The 20,293-nt window shown below is 42.0% G+C and overlaps 1 protein-coding gene across 1 annotated transcript in view; it reads right to left on the bottom strand.

The window, feature by feature from the left end:
- Nucleotides 1-829: 829 nt before the first annotated feature.
- LOC132404307 (cadherin-23-like) overlaps nucleotides 830-20,293 on the bottom strand; it is a 99,910-nt gene continuing 80,446 nt past the window's right edge. Inside the window, exons 39-40 of the mRNA XM_059988480.1 lie at nucleotides 7,028-7,088; nucleotides 830-1,346 (exon numbers count right to left, since the gene is read on the bottom strand). Of these exons, the coding sequence (XP_059844463.1) occupies nucleotides 7,049-7,088 (40 nt within the window). The 3' untranslated portion in view covers nucleotides 830-1,346; nucleotides 7,028-7,048. The remainder of the gene's footprint in view (nucleotides 1,347-7,027; nucleotides 7,089-20,293) is intronic.

Genomic DNA, 20,293 nt, shown 5'->3' with positions numbered 1-20,293 from the left:
TCACCAAAGAAACTGATGGTGGAAACTCCACCTATTTAGGATAGAAAACTAAGACATGGGAGGTAATCTCTATATGTAAAGGGAAAAACACTGTGTTAAGTGAAGGAAATTTGAAATCAGATAGGCAGAGCTGGAAATAAAATTGTTCCATTTCTTTTCTGACAACTCTCCTCCTACAAGGTTTAACAAAACTCAAAAGAAACTCAGGCCAACTTTTTGTTAGTTAATTTATTAGCTGACTGTTGAGTCCAACTTTAATTGAGATAGTATTTCCTTATGACTGGTTTTGAAATTATGGAAATGATACTGCATAGAGAGGATTACTTGTAACCCTTTTGTTCCTTAAAGCCTCCCTGAGGATCTTGCTAAGAACAAAAGAAGAAATTCTCTACCTGGTAAAAGCTAGTTATTGTTATTGTGAGGAAACTTTTGAATCAAAAATTAAGTTGTTGATGGCTTGTTATCAGATCAACCAATCTGTGTCCCTAAGCACGTGTAGAATATAACCCAAGAATAGATGTTCCTTTTGATTATTTTCTTAGTTTTATCAAGAACAATCAGAAGCATTTTCATGGAAATATCCCAAAGGAAATAAAACACAAGACTTCATTTTTAGTATAGTTTGATGAATAAACAGTGGATGTAACATTCCACTGTGGTAGGGCTATAAAACTGTGGAATAGGGATCATCTGCAAGTGCCCAACTTTCCTTCCCACTGAAGTCAGTGAAGGAGATAAGATAATGTGAATTGTTTAAAACATTTTGCCATAGTTTGCATCTTTTGGATAAACTAATTCATTAGAATTTTTCACCTCATAAGACCTCATTTCCATTTGTTCTATTAACAAGTTACCCACTGTCCATCCTACAGATATGACTATACAGTTTGTACATGCTACTGAGGGGCAAATCGGACATTTACTGCTGAATGTTTGGGATGTCTTGACAAAGTTCAAAACCAGATCCAGTTTTGGCATTACTGTAATTGAGGTAACATGTCAATAAATAGATTCAATGTTATTCCATTTGTTGTAGCATTAAACATTGACAGAGAAACTAAGTTTACAATTCATCATAACAACTTTCACGTATATATTCGGATCCATTCTAATGGAACAGTCCCATCATCCAACAGTTGCTCATGTTATTTATTCTTCACTTATCCATTTACACTGCGCCATCTCACTATTGTACATGCACCAATTTTCTGAAACTAAGGCAGACGAGTTAACAGTATTCCTTGTCCAAGATAAATGCTACATAGATGAGCTGCTATAGTAGAAAGCATCAATTGTTCATGGTAATTCACTCCACCTGGTTTTACAGCTTTCCCATCGGATGACTCCTACAATCAAAGACAAAAATTGTAAATGACGTTTGTTTTTCAAATGAAATTATTTAAATGCCTTTTTCAATTTCATATACACTGAGTGGCCACCTAATTAGGCACAACTGCTCATTAATGCAAATATCTAATCAGACAAACGTGGCAGCAACTCAGTGCATAAAAGCATGCAGGCATAGTCAAGAGATTCAGTTGTTGTTCAGATCAGATATTAGAATGGGGAAGAAATGTGATCTAAGTGATTTTGTCTGTTGGTGCCTGACGGGGTAGTTTGAATATCTCGGGAACTGCTGATCTCCTGGAATTTTCATGCACAAGTCTTTAGAATTGACAGAGAATGATGAGGAAAAACCAAAAGTATCCTGTGAATAGCAGTACTGTGTGTGAAAACGCCTTACTAATGAGTCCTGCTCAAGGTTTTTGGCCTGATATGACAACTGTGCTTTTTTCCATAGATGCTGCCCAGCCTGCTGAGTTCCTCCAGCATTTTGTGTGCATTGCTCGGATTTCCAGCATCTGCAGGTTTTCTTCCGTTTGTTAATGAGAGAGGTGAGAGGAGAATGTCAGACAGGTTCAAGCTGACAGGACGGTGTTGTGTTATGTCAGTGATGTGCAGGAAAACATCTTTGAATGCACAGCGCATCGAACCTTGAAGTGGATGGGCTACAGCAGCATGGTCCTACACAGCTTAAAGTTCAAAGTTCAAAGTACATTTATTATCGAAGTACCTATACGTCATCACATACAACTCTGAGATTTTCTTGGGGGCAGACTCAATAGATTCATCATAGAATAATAACCAGAATAGATTCGATGAAAGATCACACCAACTTGGGCATTCAACCAGTGTGCAAAAGAAAGGTGTACCTAATAAAGTGGCCAGTGAGTATATATCTTCATTAAAATAGCATGTCCAAATCAAAATTAGAGAAATCACAGAGCCTGCTATGCGAGTCATTCCTTATCAAGATGTACTTGTAGATTAAATAGGATGAATGAGAGTGGGAGTAATAATTAACCCATCACCTTGAGTCAGTATGATAAGTTGGCAAAATTATAACCTAAATTAGAAACTTGATGCAAAAGAAACACAAACAAAACACATAAAATATCACATTTTGTGTGTGTTGCTTGGATTTCCAAATTCTGCAGATTCTCTCTTGTTTTTGGTGCAAAAGAAGCAAAACTGTATCCAAGTGTCCAAAACTTTATATGAATAGGACTGAAATATTAAAAGTGCAGTTTTTATTCTAAACTTTTTTCAGGTTGCAAGTACTTTTGACAGGTCCAGCATTCATTGCCCATGCCCGTAGTGAACTGCTACAGTCTTTTCGGTGAATGTAATCCCATAATTCTCCTTGGTAAGGGATTGGGGGATCTAAATCCAGTGTTAATGTGGGACACAGGATATTTCTACAACAAAAAAGTATGTGACATGGAGCGGAGCTAGAGGTGGGGTTTTTCCCATTGCACCTGCGGGTCATATCCATTTTTGGTGGGTGTTGAGGGATTTGGCAATGTTATGGTTGCCTGAGTGAGTACTGCAGTATATTTTGTAGTTGCCACAAGCTGCAGCCACACCCTTTTTAGACAGAATGAATGCTATGCTGCTGGGTGGCCAGCTGCTTTGTTGAATTTCTTGAGAATTGTTCAGATCACTCTCATCCAGCCAAGAAGTCCGCATCCCAGCATAGCATTAATGTACCTCAGAGATGATGGAATGGACTCAGGAGCCAGGACGTTAGGCACTTGCTGCATGTTACGCGGATTCTGACCTGTTCTTGTAACCACAACGTTTATGTGACTGGTCCTACTGATGACAAAGATGACAACCAGGATGCTAGTGACAGATACTCAGTCACAGTAATGCCTACAACAACATTAAGGCCTAATGATCATACTCTAGTGTAAAAGGTGCCCTGTATTATTTAGGTTACTTGGTGCTTTTCAATCCATACTAACGTTGGCTAGGTTTTATTGCACACTGGTATGTAGGAGTTTCAGACTGAACTCAGCCTCATGCAGTCATCAGCAAGTGTACCATTTCTGACCTTATTGTGGAAGGAACATCCTAAATGAAGCAGATGAAGATGGTTGTACTACCCTCGGGAATTCTTGCAGTGCTGTTGCGGAACTCTGATAATTGATTTTCAACAACCATTTTTCACGCGAGTTGGGAACGTATAACACTTGGTAGCCATTAATTTCAATTTTGCAGGACTTCTTTGTGTCATACTTGGTCAAATGTCGTGGTATCATGGGCAATCACTCTTGCCTCATATCTGGAGTTTAGCTCTTTGACCCATGTTTGCACTGAGTCTGTGGTGAATTCTGTGGCGGAGTGGTCACAGGGAAATTCAAAGTAGGTATCAGTAGAGGTTTTATTGGTGAGTATGTGTCAATTAGCCAGTATTTATTAACCTTCTCTAATTACCCTGGATTAGATGATGATCTATGGATGATGATGATTCACTACAGGATGGTTTAAGTTGCGAGTAGAGATTAGATAGGCAGGAACTTCATTCCCTGAAATGTAGAAGGCTGAGGGATAACCTTAAAGGGGATGTGTTGCCCTAATTAAGATTTCTACTGATAATACTGTGGGGTATTTCACTTTGTAGCTTTCTGTAAAAGCAATGTATTCTACTGGTAGATTGTTTCCGTTCCGGCTAAAGACGAGGGGTTATGATGTTCAATTTAGACATGTTGTGTCAGCCAGTCAGGATGGTGGAATTGGGAGGAGGTTCTAGAGGGAGCTGGATGGAGAGAGATTTGTGACGGACACTGGTGGGGTTTATGGTTTTCTGGTGGGCGAAGCAGAGAAGATCGGGAGAGATGGATGTATGATCTGAACCGACGGGAAGACGTGATTGCAAGGAGTGCATCGGGAAGTGAAGGAGTTCAAGATGGGAAGCTCTACTGCTGAGTGGTGCTGAGAATTCGGCATTGTGAGTAACGGTCTTACCCAGCTTTTGGACTGTGGGATTTCCAACGCTATGTGCACATTTAGACTGGCTTAACTGTAATGGGCCCCTCTATTTTACTTTTCTTACTCTTAAAAACTGTTTGATACAGCTGAAATTAGTAAATACATTTCCCTTATAATTGTGTCTTGACAGTATTTAAACAGCATTCACTCAAATTAAGGTTCCTTTAATCTGAAAATCTCAGCTTTCCTGTTTGGTTGAAATCCAAATCATAACGACCGTAGACGTGTGTTGTTTATGAAAAGTGGCCTTCTCACCGCTGAGTCTTGTGGCTGTTAGCAGAGATGCATATGAGCCCAGTGAGGGGGCTACAGGGGCCTGTAAAAACTTAAGGATCATGGATAAGGAGGATGGCCACAGTTTTTTTCACAGGGTATGTGAGCCTAAAATAAAGGGGACAATTAAAGTGAGAAGGAAGAGATTGAAAAAGAACACCAGAAGTAAGTTTCCCAAACTCAGAGGATAGCTGATATATGGAGCAAGCTGACAAATAGTAAAGGCAGGCATAATTATAGCATTCACAGGACATTTAGACATGTTCAGGGGATGGAGACCGTATGCAGGCAAATGGAACTAGCTAAGGAAGGAACCTGCTCGACATGGACAAGATGGCCAAAGAGGCTCCCGTTTCCATACTGTATAATCTATAACTCCTTATCCAAATGCATTAGTGCCCTTCAGATGAAGGTACTTACGTATCATTGTTGGGGAAGGAAATCCAGGATTTAGATCTTGCAGTGATAAAGGAATATACTTCCAAAATCAGCATGGTGTGGGCTTTGGAATAGAACCTGCGGGTGGCGGTGTTCTCAAGCACCTACTCTCTTCGACCTTTTCGGTGATTGTGGTTGTAGATTTATGAGGTGCTGTAAGAGTGGCCTTGGTAAGAAGGTACAATGAATTATGCAGATAGTACGCACTGTGGTGCACCAGTGGTGGAGGAAATTAATATTTAGAGCTTGTTTGATTGGGTACTTCGGATGGTGTTAAAATTATAATATGATGTTGGAACTGTACTCTTCAGGCAGTTCACTCCTGAAATATGCCTTGTAGATGGTGGGAAAACTTTGAGGTGTTGGGGTATATCACTTATTGCACAATCCCCAGCTTCTGACCTGCCCTTACAGAGAATCTAATGATGTGGTTTGTCCAGTGGATGACATTGATTTGCTGATTAAAAATAACTCTGATTGGCATGCAATTGACTGGATTGGATTTGACCTGCTTTATCCACATGGGACATACCTGGGCAAATTTCCACCTGGTAAGATCAGTGCCAGTGTTGTAAATATACTAGAGCATCTTGGCTAGTGGTGTGGCTTGTCTGGGAACCCTAGTCAATGTTGTGTGGTCCCAAAACTTCATAGGATTTTCTGCATTCAGACATTTCTTGACTAAATGGGAGGAGAATCGTATTTGGTTTATCTCTGATTTCCATGGCAACATGGACCTTAGAAGGAAGCCAAGCAACAATATCCACTCTGACCACTTTTGCCTTAACGTTAGCACCCAGCTTTTGCACTCTGCCACTGTCCTTGTACATGTCCTTGGAGCCTCCTCCTCTCAGTAAGTCTGTAACAATTCATCAACAAATATGTCAGAGCTGCAGAGTTCCGATCTGATCTTTTGGCTGTGGTACAATTTAGCTCTGCCTATTGCACAGTGCTTTGGTTCTTTAGCTCACAGGTTAGGTCAGGTGTGGTATTATCAGGCTTAAAGAAACTTTGGCAAGATAGTTAAACTCCCAGTACCTTCAGTCACCACCAAGATATTTTCCAAACTAAATCTTGAACTCCTATTTAGTATTGTCCACTCATGAAACAATTAGTAATATGTCTGCTGACTGACACTGTGCCAGTTAAGTATTTTAATCAACATAAAAGCAAAGAGTATATTTTTTTTCTGCTTACAAAGTCAGACTCACTAGTTATTTCAGTTACCACTATCTGTTAAAGGTAACAAAAGTTAATCTACAAAATCTTCAGATTTAACATTCCTTTATTCACCTGGAAATCCAGCCATGGCCTCACCCTTCTTACAGTATCTATATAACATTCTGCAAGATTATAAACCTAGATAATATTCAGATGTGCCAATAAGTAGCAAGTAACATTTGTGTCACAGAAGCGGTACATGATTACTGGGCTCAACAAACCTGAATCCATTCCGTACCATCAATATCTAAGGGCGAGTGAGTCACTATTGTTCAGCATGGAATAGATGGGCCAAGGGGCCTTTTTCTGTGCTGTATTTTTCTATCTCTCTAAGTGGGTCAAGTACATAAATACTATGGCGACAAGAGCAGGTCAGAGGCTGTATACCCTGCAGAAAGTGATTCATCTACCTATGTCCCACATCCTTCCCACCATCTACAAGCCCCAAGTAAGTAAACGAGTAAGTGGCACTGGAGGACGAAGAAAGCAACAAAAGAAACCTCAATACTGACATACTAAATTTCTTAGAGTAGAAATTCTCACCAAAAACAAGTAACACTGCTAAAATGCAGGATTAATATTTAATGCAGAAATCAGCATAGATAAAGATTTGTTTACTGCACTGTATGGCAAAATCATATAATATTTCCAAACAAAATTAATTTTCTGCTACATATGACACAAGAAGAAAACAGAATCTATTGCAAGGGAATTATAAAATGTATCTCCTTGTTTAACGAAGCTGTATTTATGGAACTACCTCTGGTTGTGGAGAAAGGATTCATGGCCTTAGTATAGATCTCAGCTTGTTTGGTGGAATCCTGAAATACATAATGTCACCATGTAACCATCCACAACAATCTTATTGGCTAGAAGAAATGACGTCGGGAACACATTAACAACTTGAGCAGCTTTCACCATCTGATATTTTATTTTAGGGCAAAATAAAATCTAAAATTTTCCAGACTCTGCCAAATTTTTAAAAAGTTGTTAGAAAGCATAGGACTGAATAAACAGAGGCATAGAATATGAAGGAAGTTATGATATACCTTCACAGGTTCCTGGTTAGACCTCAGCTGGAATATTATATCCAATCAGTGTTGCTGACCTGCAGATAATAAGTAAAGTAAGTTCCCGAGGAGGGTGGGTTAATGGAATGTGGAGTAGTCATTAGATGTTGATGGAAGAACTGCAGACACTGAACACAGCTGAAGTGTTTGAGTTTTATCACTTAAAATCCAGATGTTGAATGTTGCTCACATTTTGTTACAGCTTTAAACTCTACCTAATTACATATTGTTCCAATACACACAGTCATATATTAGAACCATTCACAAAGATCTAAACATTTCCAGTCTGAACCAATTGTTCAGAGGATCAAAGCAGAAAGAGGTTACAGTGATAAAACAGAACACATATTAAAGGTAGGAAGCCTTTTAACTCACAACTTTACTCAAAAGTGAAGATCCCGGTGCTGAATTTGAAAGAATTTTGACAGATTCCAGGGTAGTAGGCAATCAGGAGCAGAAGGAAATGTTTCACCTCTACAGTTCGAGAATTAAAACCCCCATTTTCAAAGTTATTTTGACTAGGGTGGCTAACGCCATAACAATTAAGAACGATAGCTAACTAATCAACCACTGTCATAGTGGCCCCAGCAGTGAACAAGAGCAGAATTTCCTCTCTGTTACCATTCCCTCATTCAGTGCCTAGACAAAAACGTCATGGCTGCCCGCAATGATCACCTTGAACTTTAGATAGACGGACATTGAGTGTACCATATACAAAAGGCACGGCAGCAACTTGTCAACACATCACTTTCTAAACTCACACCCTCAGCCACCTGGAAACAGAACGAAATGGGGAATATTTTCTCACCATGCTGGAAATTTAGTTCCAAGGTTGGGAATTAAATATTCCAGCATATTTAACTATAGGAAGATCTGGGCAAAGTGGAAAATGAGTTGGGATAGCACTGAAAATATAGAGTGGGGTGAAAATGTTGTGATCTTAGCTTAGAAAATTATATAAAAAAAGAGGAAACAAAATCAGAAAATAAGTAGTGGAGAAGGTACAACAGATATTCACCAGGATTTTCCCCAAGATGGAGCATCTCATAATGCGGAAACCCTGAATTTGGGTTTAGAGCAAAAGGAAACTAGGGATGACTAGATTAACATATACAAAATTACTAAGGATATAGACAGGGTAGGTAATGGGACACCTTTCCCCACGGCAAAGGTGCCTAAAACTAGTCTGCATAGATTTAAAGTTAGGGGTAAGAAGTTTACAGTGGATTTGAGGAAGAATCTTTGCACCCAGGAGGTGTGAAGAACCCGGAACACACTGTCTGAGGTGAGTGGTGAAGGAAGGTACTCAGAATATTTGCAATAAGATTCTAGATGAGCAGCTGAATTACCAAGACATCGAAGGTCACAGAGCAGATCCTGGTAATGGGACTAGAGCAGACTGGAATTTGAAGGTTGTCACGAATATGTTAAGCCAAAGAGCCTGTTCCTGTGCGCTATAAATTTATAACTCCAAGATTATAACAATTCTGGAGACACTCAGCAATCTTCCAACTCTGATGCTAATGCTGCTCTTTCCACTAACACTGTGCATTGCCAGCGTTTCTCACTTTTATTTCAAATTTCTAGCGTCTGAAGGTGCATACATCAAGGGAAATACAACAGGCCTGAGGCATTTTAATCTAGAAAAACCGGAGGGAAGGACAAAACAGTAGCAGGAACTCGTGGAGTATGTGCAAGATGCTTTGGTAGATCAATATTCTGGGGAAATAGCCTGCTTTAAAACTGCTGTTGGCTGTCTGGTACATGGGGGCAGTGATTATAATCTGACAGAAGTTTACATAAAGATTAGGTGTAAAACTATGTAAACATGAAGCAGTTATGGTGGATAGAGAACCTGTGTTAAAAGCTATGGCAGACAACAAGCAATGGTTAACATTGAGAAAATAATATTGAATTTATAAGTAGCATAATTCTTTAAAACAGAAGCAGTGGTTCAGTAGCTGCTACCTAGAGGCTTGGTTTTGATTAACAGACAGAAAAAATGTCACTGAAGTAAATGGAACTTTTTGGGTTGTAAGATTGTAACCAGTAGAAAGCTGCAAAGATCAAAGTTGTGACTTCACTTAATAACGTCCATGACCGGAATTAAGAATTCAATTGCAATATATCCAAGTTTGCTCATGAAACGAGGTTACGTGGGATTGTGGGCTGTGAAGAGGATGGAGCAAGGCTTCAGATGTTTATAAACTTCCAGAGTGAATGAGCTCGGACTTGGCCAATGGAAACACCTAAAGTCATCCACTTCAGTTAAAAAAATAGTAGAGACTTGGGTTACTTTTAAATGATAAAAGAATGGAAGCGCTGATGTTAATACTGACTCAAGAGGTCCTGCTGATGCTGGAAATCCAAAGAAACATACACATAGCGCTGCAGGAACTCAGCAGGTCAGACAGAACCCACGGAGCTGAACAGACAGTTGACATTGCGGATCGAGACCCTTCATTAGGACTGGAAAGGAAGGGAGGAAGATACCAGAACAAGGAGCTGGGGAGTGGGGAAGGAGTATAAGTTAGAAGATAATAGGTGAAGCCAGGTGGGGGGAGGGTGTGAAGTATAAAGCTAGGATTGATAGGCGGACAAGTTCAGGGGCTGGAGAAGAAGGAATTGAATAGAGAGGAGGGAATGGACCATGGGAGGAGGGGCACCAGGGGGAGGTGATAGGTAGCTGAGAAGAAAAGGTAAGAGACCAGAGTGTAAAAATGAAAAAGAGGGGAGGGGAGAAATTACAGGACATTGAAATTCATGCCATCAGGTTAGAGGCTTCCTAGACTGAATTATAAGGTGTTGCTCCTCCAACCTGACTGTGACCTCATTGTGGCAGACGAGGTGGCCACAGACACAGCATTTTGGAGTGGGAATAGGGATAGGAATAAAAATAGTTGACCACAGGGAAATCCTGCTTTTTGCAGACGGAGCAGAGGGGCTGAACAAAGTGGTCCTCCGATCTGTGTCGTGTCTCACCGATGTAGGAGATCCAGATCGGGAGCACCAATACAGTAGACAACCTCAACTGGCTCACAGGTGAAGTGTTGCCTCACCTGGAAGGACTGCTTGGGGCCTTTAATGGAGGTAAGAGAGGAGGCGAATGGGCAGGTGTAGCATTTAGGCCCACTTGGCCACTTGCAGGGATAAGTCCCAGGAGGGATGGTCAAAGGGAACCGTAAAGAGAGTGATTCCTGTGGAAAGCAGAGTGTTGGGGGGCGGAGGTGAAGATGATAACGTGTGTTTGGTGGTAGGTTCCCGTTGATGATGGTGGAAGTTGCGGAGAATGTTATATTGAATGTGAAGGTTTATGGACAATGTTCCGTCTAATTTGTAATGACCAGTGTGCACTGATTAATTCCTTCAATTAAGAACAGTATAAACAAGCCAGTTATAAAATCTGCAGACAAATTATCGCAAACTCCGCATTGTCAACTCTGTCCACGTCAGAAACTGGAAAAGGAAATGTGATTGTGTATGATCATGAACTATACTGAACATGCCAACGAGGTAGAGGGTGATAACCATTTGTGCGCAGTTTAAATTCAATTGTGCACTTGTAGCAAAAGATGTGTACACACACACACACACACACACACACACACACACACACACACTCACACGCACACACACACACACACACACACACACACACACACACTCACACACACACACACACACACACACACCTTAGAGGGAACATTGCTCATGGGGTGGTAGGTGAGGACGAGAGTAACTCTATCCTTGTTAATGTGGCAGGAAGAAGCGGCAACTTTGGATGTTCGGGAAATGGAGGACAACAATGGTGGAGAAAGGAAAACTCTGTTCTTTGAAAAAGGACATCTCTAATCCCCTGGAAAGGAAAGACATCCTGGGAATAGATGCAATGTAGAGCAAGGAATGGAGAAAAGGGAACAACATTTTTCCAGGAGCAGGGCAGGAAGAGATATAATCAAGATAGCAATTGGAGTTGGTAGGTTTATAAAAGATACCAGTGAACAATTTGTCTCCATAGACGGAGACAGAGAGATCAAGAAAGGAGAGAGGTGTCAGAAATAGAACAAGTGAAGTTAAGAGTAAGGTGAAAGTTGGAGACAAAGTTGATGAAATTGACAAGCTCAGCATGGGCACATGAAACAGCACCAATGCAATCATTAATGCAGCACAGAAAGAGTTGGGGAGCATCACCAGAGAAGGCTTGAAATGTGGATTGTTGCCTGTGCCCAGCAAAATGGTAGGCATAGAATGGGCCAATATGGATGCTCATGGTTACACTTTGAGTTTGGAGAAAGTCAGAGAAGCCAAAAGAAAAATTACTCACTGTGAGGAGCAGTTCTGTCAGACAGAGGAGGGTGGTAGTGGAGGGGAACTGGGTGGGTCTGTTGTCGAGAAAGAACTGGAGAGGTTTAAAGCCTTCTTGAAGGCTGATAGAAGTGTTTAGGGGCTGGACATCTATGGTGAAAATGAGATGATCAAGGACAGGAAATTAAAAGTTGTTGAGGAGATTGAGAGCATGTTACAAATGTACGTGGGAAGGGTCTGAACCATGGAGGTTAAAATGGAGTCAACGTATGCTGGCATGAGATCTTCTCCCCCCATCATCTCGTTCTGACATCTTACACTTCATGTCCAGTCCTGATGATGGGTCTCGGCCTGAAATGGCGACTGTTTGTTCATTTCCGTGGGTGCTGCCTGGCCTGCTGAGCTCCTACAGCAACTTGTGGGTGTTAAAAGTGACCTAGGTTCCTTATCCACACTGAATCCCCCAGGAAATCGAAGAAACTCCAGATCATTCATCCAGCCCTGAAATACATTCTTAACTGGGACATTACAGGCTGCAATCGTTAGCAGCTCAGAAGAAGATGAAGAAGTACTACATTAATGTAAGTTACTGTGTATGTATAGTAATAGCAAAAAAGGGAAATTATATGTTTGCCTTTCTCTATAGCAACAAATTCCACAGTTTCAACATCCTCTAGGTGAAGAAATTCCTCCTCATCTCAGTTTTAAAGGAACATCCCTTTTATTCCGCAGCAGTGTCTTCAGATTTTCCAGCAAGATGGCGCCAGTGACCAACGGCAACATCTTGCAGGCCACTGGGTACTCTTCTAAATATAGAACTTCTTCATCTTCTTCCTCTGAACTGCTATCAAGTGCAGTCTGTATTTCCCCATTTAAGAAAGTATTTTTGGGCTGAATAAACAATCTTGTGCTTCTTCGATCTCCTGGGGGATTCGGTGTGGAAGAGATTCTGTGTTGATCCCTAATGGCAGAACACGAGCCGGTGCTGATTAAAGGATCAAGTGAGATTAAAATCATTGAGGAGGAGAGTGGAAAGCAAACAGGGCCACCTGCCTGCATTTGACTGATCACTCTCACTGCTGCTGGCAGGCAGAAGGTGCAGGAGTCTTGGGTTCCACACAGCCGGGTTTGGAAAAGCAGCTGTCGCCTGCAACCATCGGGCTTGTCTCAGTGCTGAACGGGCTCCGCACTTGTGGTCTCTGCAGTTCATCCTCCTTGTGTGTTTTGTCTACTTCTTTTGAGTATTTGAGCGATTGGATCAGGGCCTTTCAATGCTGAACTGACAGTGGACTGCAGCCATTGGCACAGCACTGGGGAGTCACTTTTGGGGACACTGTGGTTAATGTTACTTTTTATTGTTTACATGATTTGTTTCTTTCTTGCACATTGCGCGTTGATGATCTTTTTCTGTGGGCTTTTCTTCGAACAGGCTCAATTGTGTTTATTTGTTTTGTGGCTGCCTGCAAGAAGACAAAGCTCCAGGTTGTATAATATATACGTACTTTAATAATAAGTGTAAACTGAACTTTGAGATCCTAGACTCTCCTAGTGGAAACACCCTCTCTACATCCACTTGAATCAGGCCTTTCAGTTCTTGACAGGTTTTAATGAGAACTTCCCCACCTCCATCCCCCCCCCATCCAGTAAATACGGGCCCAGAGACATCAAATTCTCCTCAAATACGAGGGATGATTGATAAGTTTGTGGCCTAAGGTAGAAGGAGATGAGTTACACAGTTCTCGTTACATGCACATGCAGTTCAACTCTGAGTGATTATGCAGAAAGTTTGAAGTTAATAACTTATCAGTTTATAACTCATCTCCTTCTACCTTAGGCCACAAACTTATCAATCACCCATCTGTGGACACTTTCTGGAGGTCCAAGATCCGTATGCTCCACGACCGCTGGACTAAGTGTGTACATGTAGGAGGGGACTATGTTGAAAAATAAATGTGCTAGGTTTTCTAAAATTGACTCCTTCTACCTTAGGCCATGAATTTATCACCCCTCATATTAAGCCTCGCAATCCTGGAATTAGACCATAAGACCATAAGATATAGGAACATAATTAGGCCATTTGGCCCATCGATTCTCCTCTGCCATTTCCTGATGGCTGATCCATTTTTCCTCTCATCCCAATCTCCTGCCTTCTCCCTATATCCCTTCAAGGCCTGACTAATCAAGAATCCATGAACGTCTACTTTAAATAATGTCTTGGCCTCCACAGCCGTCTGTGGCAATGAATTCCACAGATTCACCACCCTCTGGCTAAAGAAATCCTTCCTCATTTCCGTTCTAAATAGTTCTATTCTGAGGCTGTGCCCTCTGGTCTTAGATTTCATCGCCATAGGAAACATTCTCTCCGCTTCCACTTTATTGAGACCTTTCACCATTCGATCAATTTCAAAGAGTTCACCCCTCATTCTTCTAAATTCTAGTGAGTAGCCCTTCAATCCCAGAATCATTTTTGCAAACCTCCTTTGAACCCTCTCCAACGTCAGCAAATCTTTTCTTGGATAGGGGGCCTAAAACTGCTCACAAAACTCCAAGTGAGGCCTTCCCAGTGCAGCTGAAGAGTTCTTCTTCTTGGAAGGCTAATGGCAGTCAGCAGACCATTACTGGCACCTATGTTGGAGTGCGGAGCAAAGCAACAGGAAATATACCCACTTAATTCCTGCCCCCCAAAACTTAAATAACGTCCAAGTCTAATCAACACAGACAAAATGCTGGAGGAACGCAGCAGTCCAGGCAGCATCAATCGAAAACAGTACAGTCAATGTTTCAGGCTGAGATCTAATGCCTTTCAGAAAGCCACATATACACCTATATATACTACAAAGGCAGTGATATCCAAGAACTTTCCACTGTAAACTGTGTCTGTCCCAAAGAAAATTAAAAAAATAATTTGTGAATCTCCTCTGGACCCCGTCCAGGGGCAGAGCGTTCTGACCAAGACAAGAGCAGGATGGTAGAGGACCTTGGTCTTGAACGTGTGGAGACTAAGACATTGGCTGTGGTTAAAGCAGAGATTGATAGGTTCTTGATTAGTATCAGGGTTAAGGGTAATTGGGATAAGGCAGGAGAATTGGGGAGAAAAAATAACAGCCATGATTAAATGGTGGAAAAGACCTGTATGGTATGGTCTTTTGATATGAATGAAATATCTAAGATACCCTGTTCCACTTATATCAAACCCCAATGAGACTTCATCTGGAATGTTGTACTGTCTGGTGTTCCTCCGTAAGGAAGGATATATTTACGTATGAGAATTTAAAAGAGCTGCAGTCCTTAAAGTATAGCAACTTCAGAGATAATCTCAAGGAAATGGGGAAAAAAACACCTTAGGAGGCTTTATAGGATAGATTTCTAGTGATGATTCCCTGGTTAGATACATAGAATTGCAGGTCACAGTCCCATTTTAAGGCACAACAGTGCCTCTTTCACCTCAGATGGTTGGGAAGATTCGTATGGGCCCCCAAATCCTAAGAACTTTCTACAGGGGCACAACTGAGAGCATCCTGACTGACGGCATCACTGTCTGGTTTGGGAATTGTACTTCTCAATCACAGGACTCTGCAGAGAGTGGTGCAGACAGGCCAGCGCATCTGTAGTTGTGAACTTCCCAAGATTCAGGACATTTACAATGACAGGTGTGTAAAAGGGGCCCTAGGATCATTGGGGACTGAAGCTATCCCAACCACAATCTACTGTAGCTGCGGTACCGCAGCATAAAAGCCAGGACCAACGGCCTCTGGGACACCTTCTTCCACCAGGCCATCAGACTGATGAATTTACACTGATTTGAATGTACTCTATATTACATTGACTGTTCTATTTATTATAAATTACTATGATTGCACATGGACCATTTAGACGGAGATGTAACATAAAGATTTTTACTCCTCATGTATGTGAAGGATGTAAGAAATAAAGTTAATTCAATTCAGGACAGTATTGAGAAAAATATGGATAGATATATAGAGGGATGGGGTTCAGAGCAATACACAGGAAACTGGGTCTAACTGGTTGGCGTTGTGGTTGGTCCGGGTTCATTTGGCCAAAGGGGCCTCTATCCATGCTTGTTGTTCTATGACTCGATAACTTCCATCACCCAGAGGGTATTGACCCTTTGGAGTTCTCTACCCAAGGGACTTGTGGATACTGAATCTATTCAAGGCAGAGATCAATGCATTTTTAGATGATGAGGGAATCACGAGTTGGTGCAGGGAAGTCATGCTGGGGTGAAAGATCAGCTATGATCAAATTAAAAGCTGAAGCAGGCGTGAGGGACTGAATCACTTCTATTTTTGAGGAATTTAGCAAGTCAGGCAGCATCTATGGAGGAAATAACCCGTTGTTGTTTCAGGCTGAGATAATTCTGCGTGCTAGTCCCGATGGAGGGGTCTCAGGTGAAAAATTGACTATTTATTGGTAGGAATAATCCAAATAGGACATACATGGTAAATGGTAGGGCATTGAAGAATGCAGTAGAACAGAGTGATCTAGGAATAATGGTGCATAGTTCCCTGAAGGTGGAATCTCATGTGGATAGGGTGGTGAAGAAAGCTTTTGGTATTTTGGTAAAGCTGGCCTTATAAATCAGAGCATTGAGTATAGGAGTTGGGATGTAATGTTGAAACTCTACAAGGCATTGGTGAGGCCAAATTTGGAGTATTGAGGACATTTCTGGTCACCGAATTATAGGAAAGATGTCAACAAAATAGAGAGAGTACAGAGAAGATTTACTAGAATGTTACCTGGGTTTCAGCACCTAAGTTACAGGGAAAGATTGAACAAGTTAGGTCTTCATTCTTTGGAGCGTAGAAGGTTGAGGGGGGACTTGAAAGAGGTATTTAATTTTAAATTATGAGGGGTATAGATAGAGTTGACGTGGATAGGCTTTTTCCATTGAGAGTAGGGGAGATTCAAACAAGAGGACACGAGTTGAAAACTATGGGGCAAAAGTTTAAGGGTAATACGAGGGGGAATTTCTTTACTCAGAGAGTGGCAGCTGTGTGGAATGAGCTTCCAGTAGAAGTTGTAGAGGCAGACAATAGACAATAGGTGCAGAAGTAGACCACTTGGCCCTTCGAGCCTGCACCGCCATTTTGAGATCATGGCTGATCAACTATTATCAATACCTGGTTCCTGCCTTGTCCCCATATCCCTTGATTCCCCTATCCATAAGATACCTATCTAGCTCCTTCTTGAAAGCATCCAGAGAATTGGCCTCCACTACCTTCCGAGGCAGTGCATTCCAGACCCCCACAACTCTCTGGGAAAAGAAGTTTTTCCTTAACTCTGTCCTAAATGACCTACCCCATATTCTCAAACCATGCCCTCTGGTACTGGACTCTCCCAGCATCTGGAACATATTTCCTGCCTCTATCTTGTCCAATCCCTTAATAATCTTATATGTTTCAATCAGATCCCCTCTCAATCTCCTTAATTCCAGCGTGTACAAGTCCAGTCTCTCTAACCTCTCTGCGAAAGACAGTCCAGACATCCCAGGAATTATCCTTGTGAATCTACGTTGCACTTCCTATACAGCCAGGATGTCCTTCCTTAACCCTGGAGACCAAAACTGTACACAATACTCCAGGTGTGGTCTCACCAGGGCTCTGTACAAATGCAAGAGGATTTCCTTGCTCTTGTACTCAATTCCCTTTGTAATAAAGGCCAACATTCCATTAGCCTTCTTCACTGCCTGCTGCACTTGCTCATTCACCTTCAGTGACTGATGAACAAGGACTCCTAGATCTCCCTTAACTAACTCTACACCGTTCAGATAATAATCTGCCTTCCTGTTCTTACTCCCAAAGTGGAAAACCTCACACTTATTCACATTAAATGTCATCTGCCAAGTATCTGCCCACTCACCCAGCCTACCCAAGTCACCCTGAATTCTCCTAACATCCTCATCACATGTCACACTGCCACCCAGCTTAGTATCATCATCAAATTTGCTGATGTTATTCTCAATGCCTTCATCTAAATCGTTGATGTAAATTGTAAACAGCTGTGGTCCCAATACCGAGCCCTGTGGCACCCCACTAGTCACCACCTGCCATTCTGAGAAACACCCATTCACCGCTACCCTTTGCTTTCTATCTGCCAACCAGTTTTCTATCCATGTCAATGTCTTCACCCCGATGCCCTGAGCTTTGATTTTACCTACCAATCTCCTATGTGGGACCTTATCAAATGCCTTCTGAAAATCGAGTTACACTACATCCACTGGATCTCCCTTGTCTAACTTCCTGGATACATCTTCAAAAAACTCCAATAGATTAGTCAAGCATGATTTACCCTTGGTAAATCCATGCTGGCTCGACCCAATACTATCTAGAGATGCCACGATTTCATCCTTAATAATGGACTCTAGCATCTTCCCCACCACCGATGTCAGGCTGATGGTCGACAGTTCTCTGTTTTCTCCCTCCCTCCTTTCTTAAAAAGTGGGATAACATTAGCCATTCTCCAATCCTCAGGAACTGATCCTGAATCTAAGGAACATTGGAAAATGATTACCAATGCATCTGCAATTTCCAGGGCCACCTCCTTTAGTACCCTAGGATGCAGACCATCTGGACCTGGGGATTTGTCAGCCTTCAGTCCCATCAGTCTACTCATCACCGTTTCCTTCCTAATGTCAATCTGTTTCATTTCCTCTGTTACCCTATGTCCTTGGCCCATCCATACATCTGGGAGATTGCTTGTGTCTTCCTTAGTGAAAACAGATTCAAAGTACTCATTAAATTCTTCTGCCATTTCTCTGTTTCCCATAACAATTTCACCCAATTCATTCTTCAAGGGCCCAACATTGTTCTTAACTATCTTCTTTCTCTTCACATACCTAAAAAAGCTTTTGCTATCTTCCTTTATATTCCTGGCCAGCTTGCGTTCATACCTCATTTTTTCTCCCCGTATTCTCTTTTTAGTTAAGTTCTGTTGTTCCTTAAAAACTTCCCAATCATCCATCTTCCCACTCACCTTAGCACTGTCAAACTTCCTTTTTTTTAATGCTATGCAATCTCTGACTTCCTTTGTCAACCACTGTGGCCCCTTTTCCCCCTTTGAATCCTTCCTTCTCTGGGGGATGAACTGATTTTGCACCTTGTGCATTATTCCCAAGAATACCTGCCATTGCTGTTCCACTGTCTTTTCTGCTAGGATATCCGTCCAGTCAACTTTGACCAGCTCCTCCCTCATGGCTCCATAGTTTCCCCTGTTCAACTGCAACACTGACACCTCCGAGCTGCCCTTAGCCTTCTCAAATTGCAGATAAAAACATCATATTATGGTCACTACCTCCTAATTGCTCCTTTACTGTAAGATCGCTTATCAAATCCTGTTCATTACATAACACTAAATCCAGAATAGTCTTGTCCCTGGTCGGATCTCGTACAAGCTGTTCCAAGAATGCATCCCGTAGGCACTCTACAAACTCACTATCCTGTGGTCCAGCACCAACCTGATTCTCCCAGTTCACCTGCATGTTGATATCCCCCATAACTACTGCGACATTACCTTTGCCACATGCCAATGTTAACTCCCTATTCAACTTGCACCCAATATCCATGCTACTGTTCGGTGGCCTGTAGACAACACCCATTTGGGTCCTTTTGCCCTTACTGTTCCTCAGTTCTATTCACACAGACTCTACTTCTCCTGACCCAATGTCCCCCATTGCAAAGGACTGAATCTCATTCCTCACCAACAGGGCCACCCAACCCCCTCTGCCCACATTTCTGTCCCTACGATAGCACGTATATCCTTGAACATTCATTTCCCAGGTCTGATCTCCCTGCAGCCATGTCTCCGTTATCCCAACAACATCATAGTTACCCATTCGCACCTGGGCTTCAAGCTCATCTGCCTTATTTCCGACACTTCGTGCATTCAGATATAGAATTTTTAGCCCATTTCTCCTTTCTCTGTTTCGGCAGGTTCGGTATTGTCACTTAAAGCAAAATTGGACAGGTATATGGATGAGAAAGGAATGGAGGGTTATGGGCTGAGTGCGGGTCAGTAGGATTAGGTGAGAGTAAGCGTTCGGCACGGACTAGAAGGACCGAGATGGCCTGTTTCCGTGCTGTAATTGTTATATGGTTATATGGTTATTCCCCTCTAGAAAAATGCTGGCTGACTTGCTGAGTTCTTCCAACACTGTATGTGTTACTCAAGATTTCCAGCATCTGAAAAGTCTCTCGCATTTATCACTTCTATTTTTTGTGTTCTTAAGAAATACAAGGACAGCAGGGAGATGGCAGCTTGGAACCTGCTTCTCTCCAAGTCACACACCAGCTGACACCGGAATATTCCTTCACCACTGTAGATTCATATCCTGGAACTCCCCACCTAATGCAACCACAGAATTAGCTTCGCGAGAGTGATTGTAGCAGTTCAAGAGGACATTTCTGAGCATACAGAGTTGGGCATTAAGTGCCAGCCGGGGCAATGAGACTCGCTTCTGTGTCTCAGTACAGCGCCCAAAGCCCCTGCCTTTAGAGGGGAGGCAGTTTATTTTTCTCTTGAGTTGGAAGGAGGATCTGATCACATTAATTCGCAGGCAATGAGGGGCACTGAAAGAAAGGTACCTGCAAATTCGCAGTTTGCAGATAGAAGTGCTTGCAATGGTACAAAAAACA

The sequence above is a fragment of the Hypanus sabinus genome, chromosome 13, assembly GCF_030144855.1.
Source record: "Hypanus sabinus isolate sHypSab1 chromosome 13, sHypSab1.hap1, whole genome shotgun sequence".
NCBI lineage: Eukaryota > Metazoa > Chordata > Chondrichthyes > Myliobatiformes > Dasyatidae > Hypanus > Hypanus sabinus.
The sequence above is the reverse complement of the archived record's forward strand: the minus strand, read 5'-3'. Positions and strand labels throughout refer to the sequence as shown.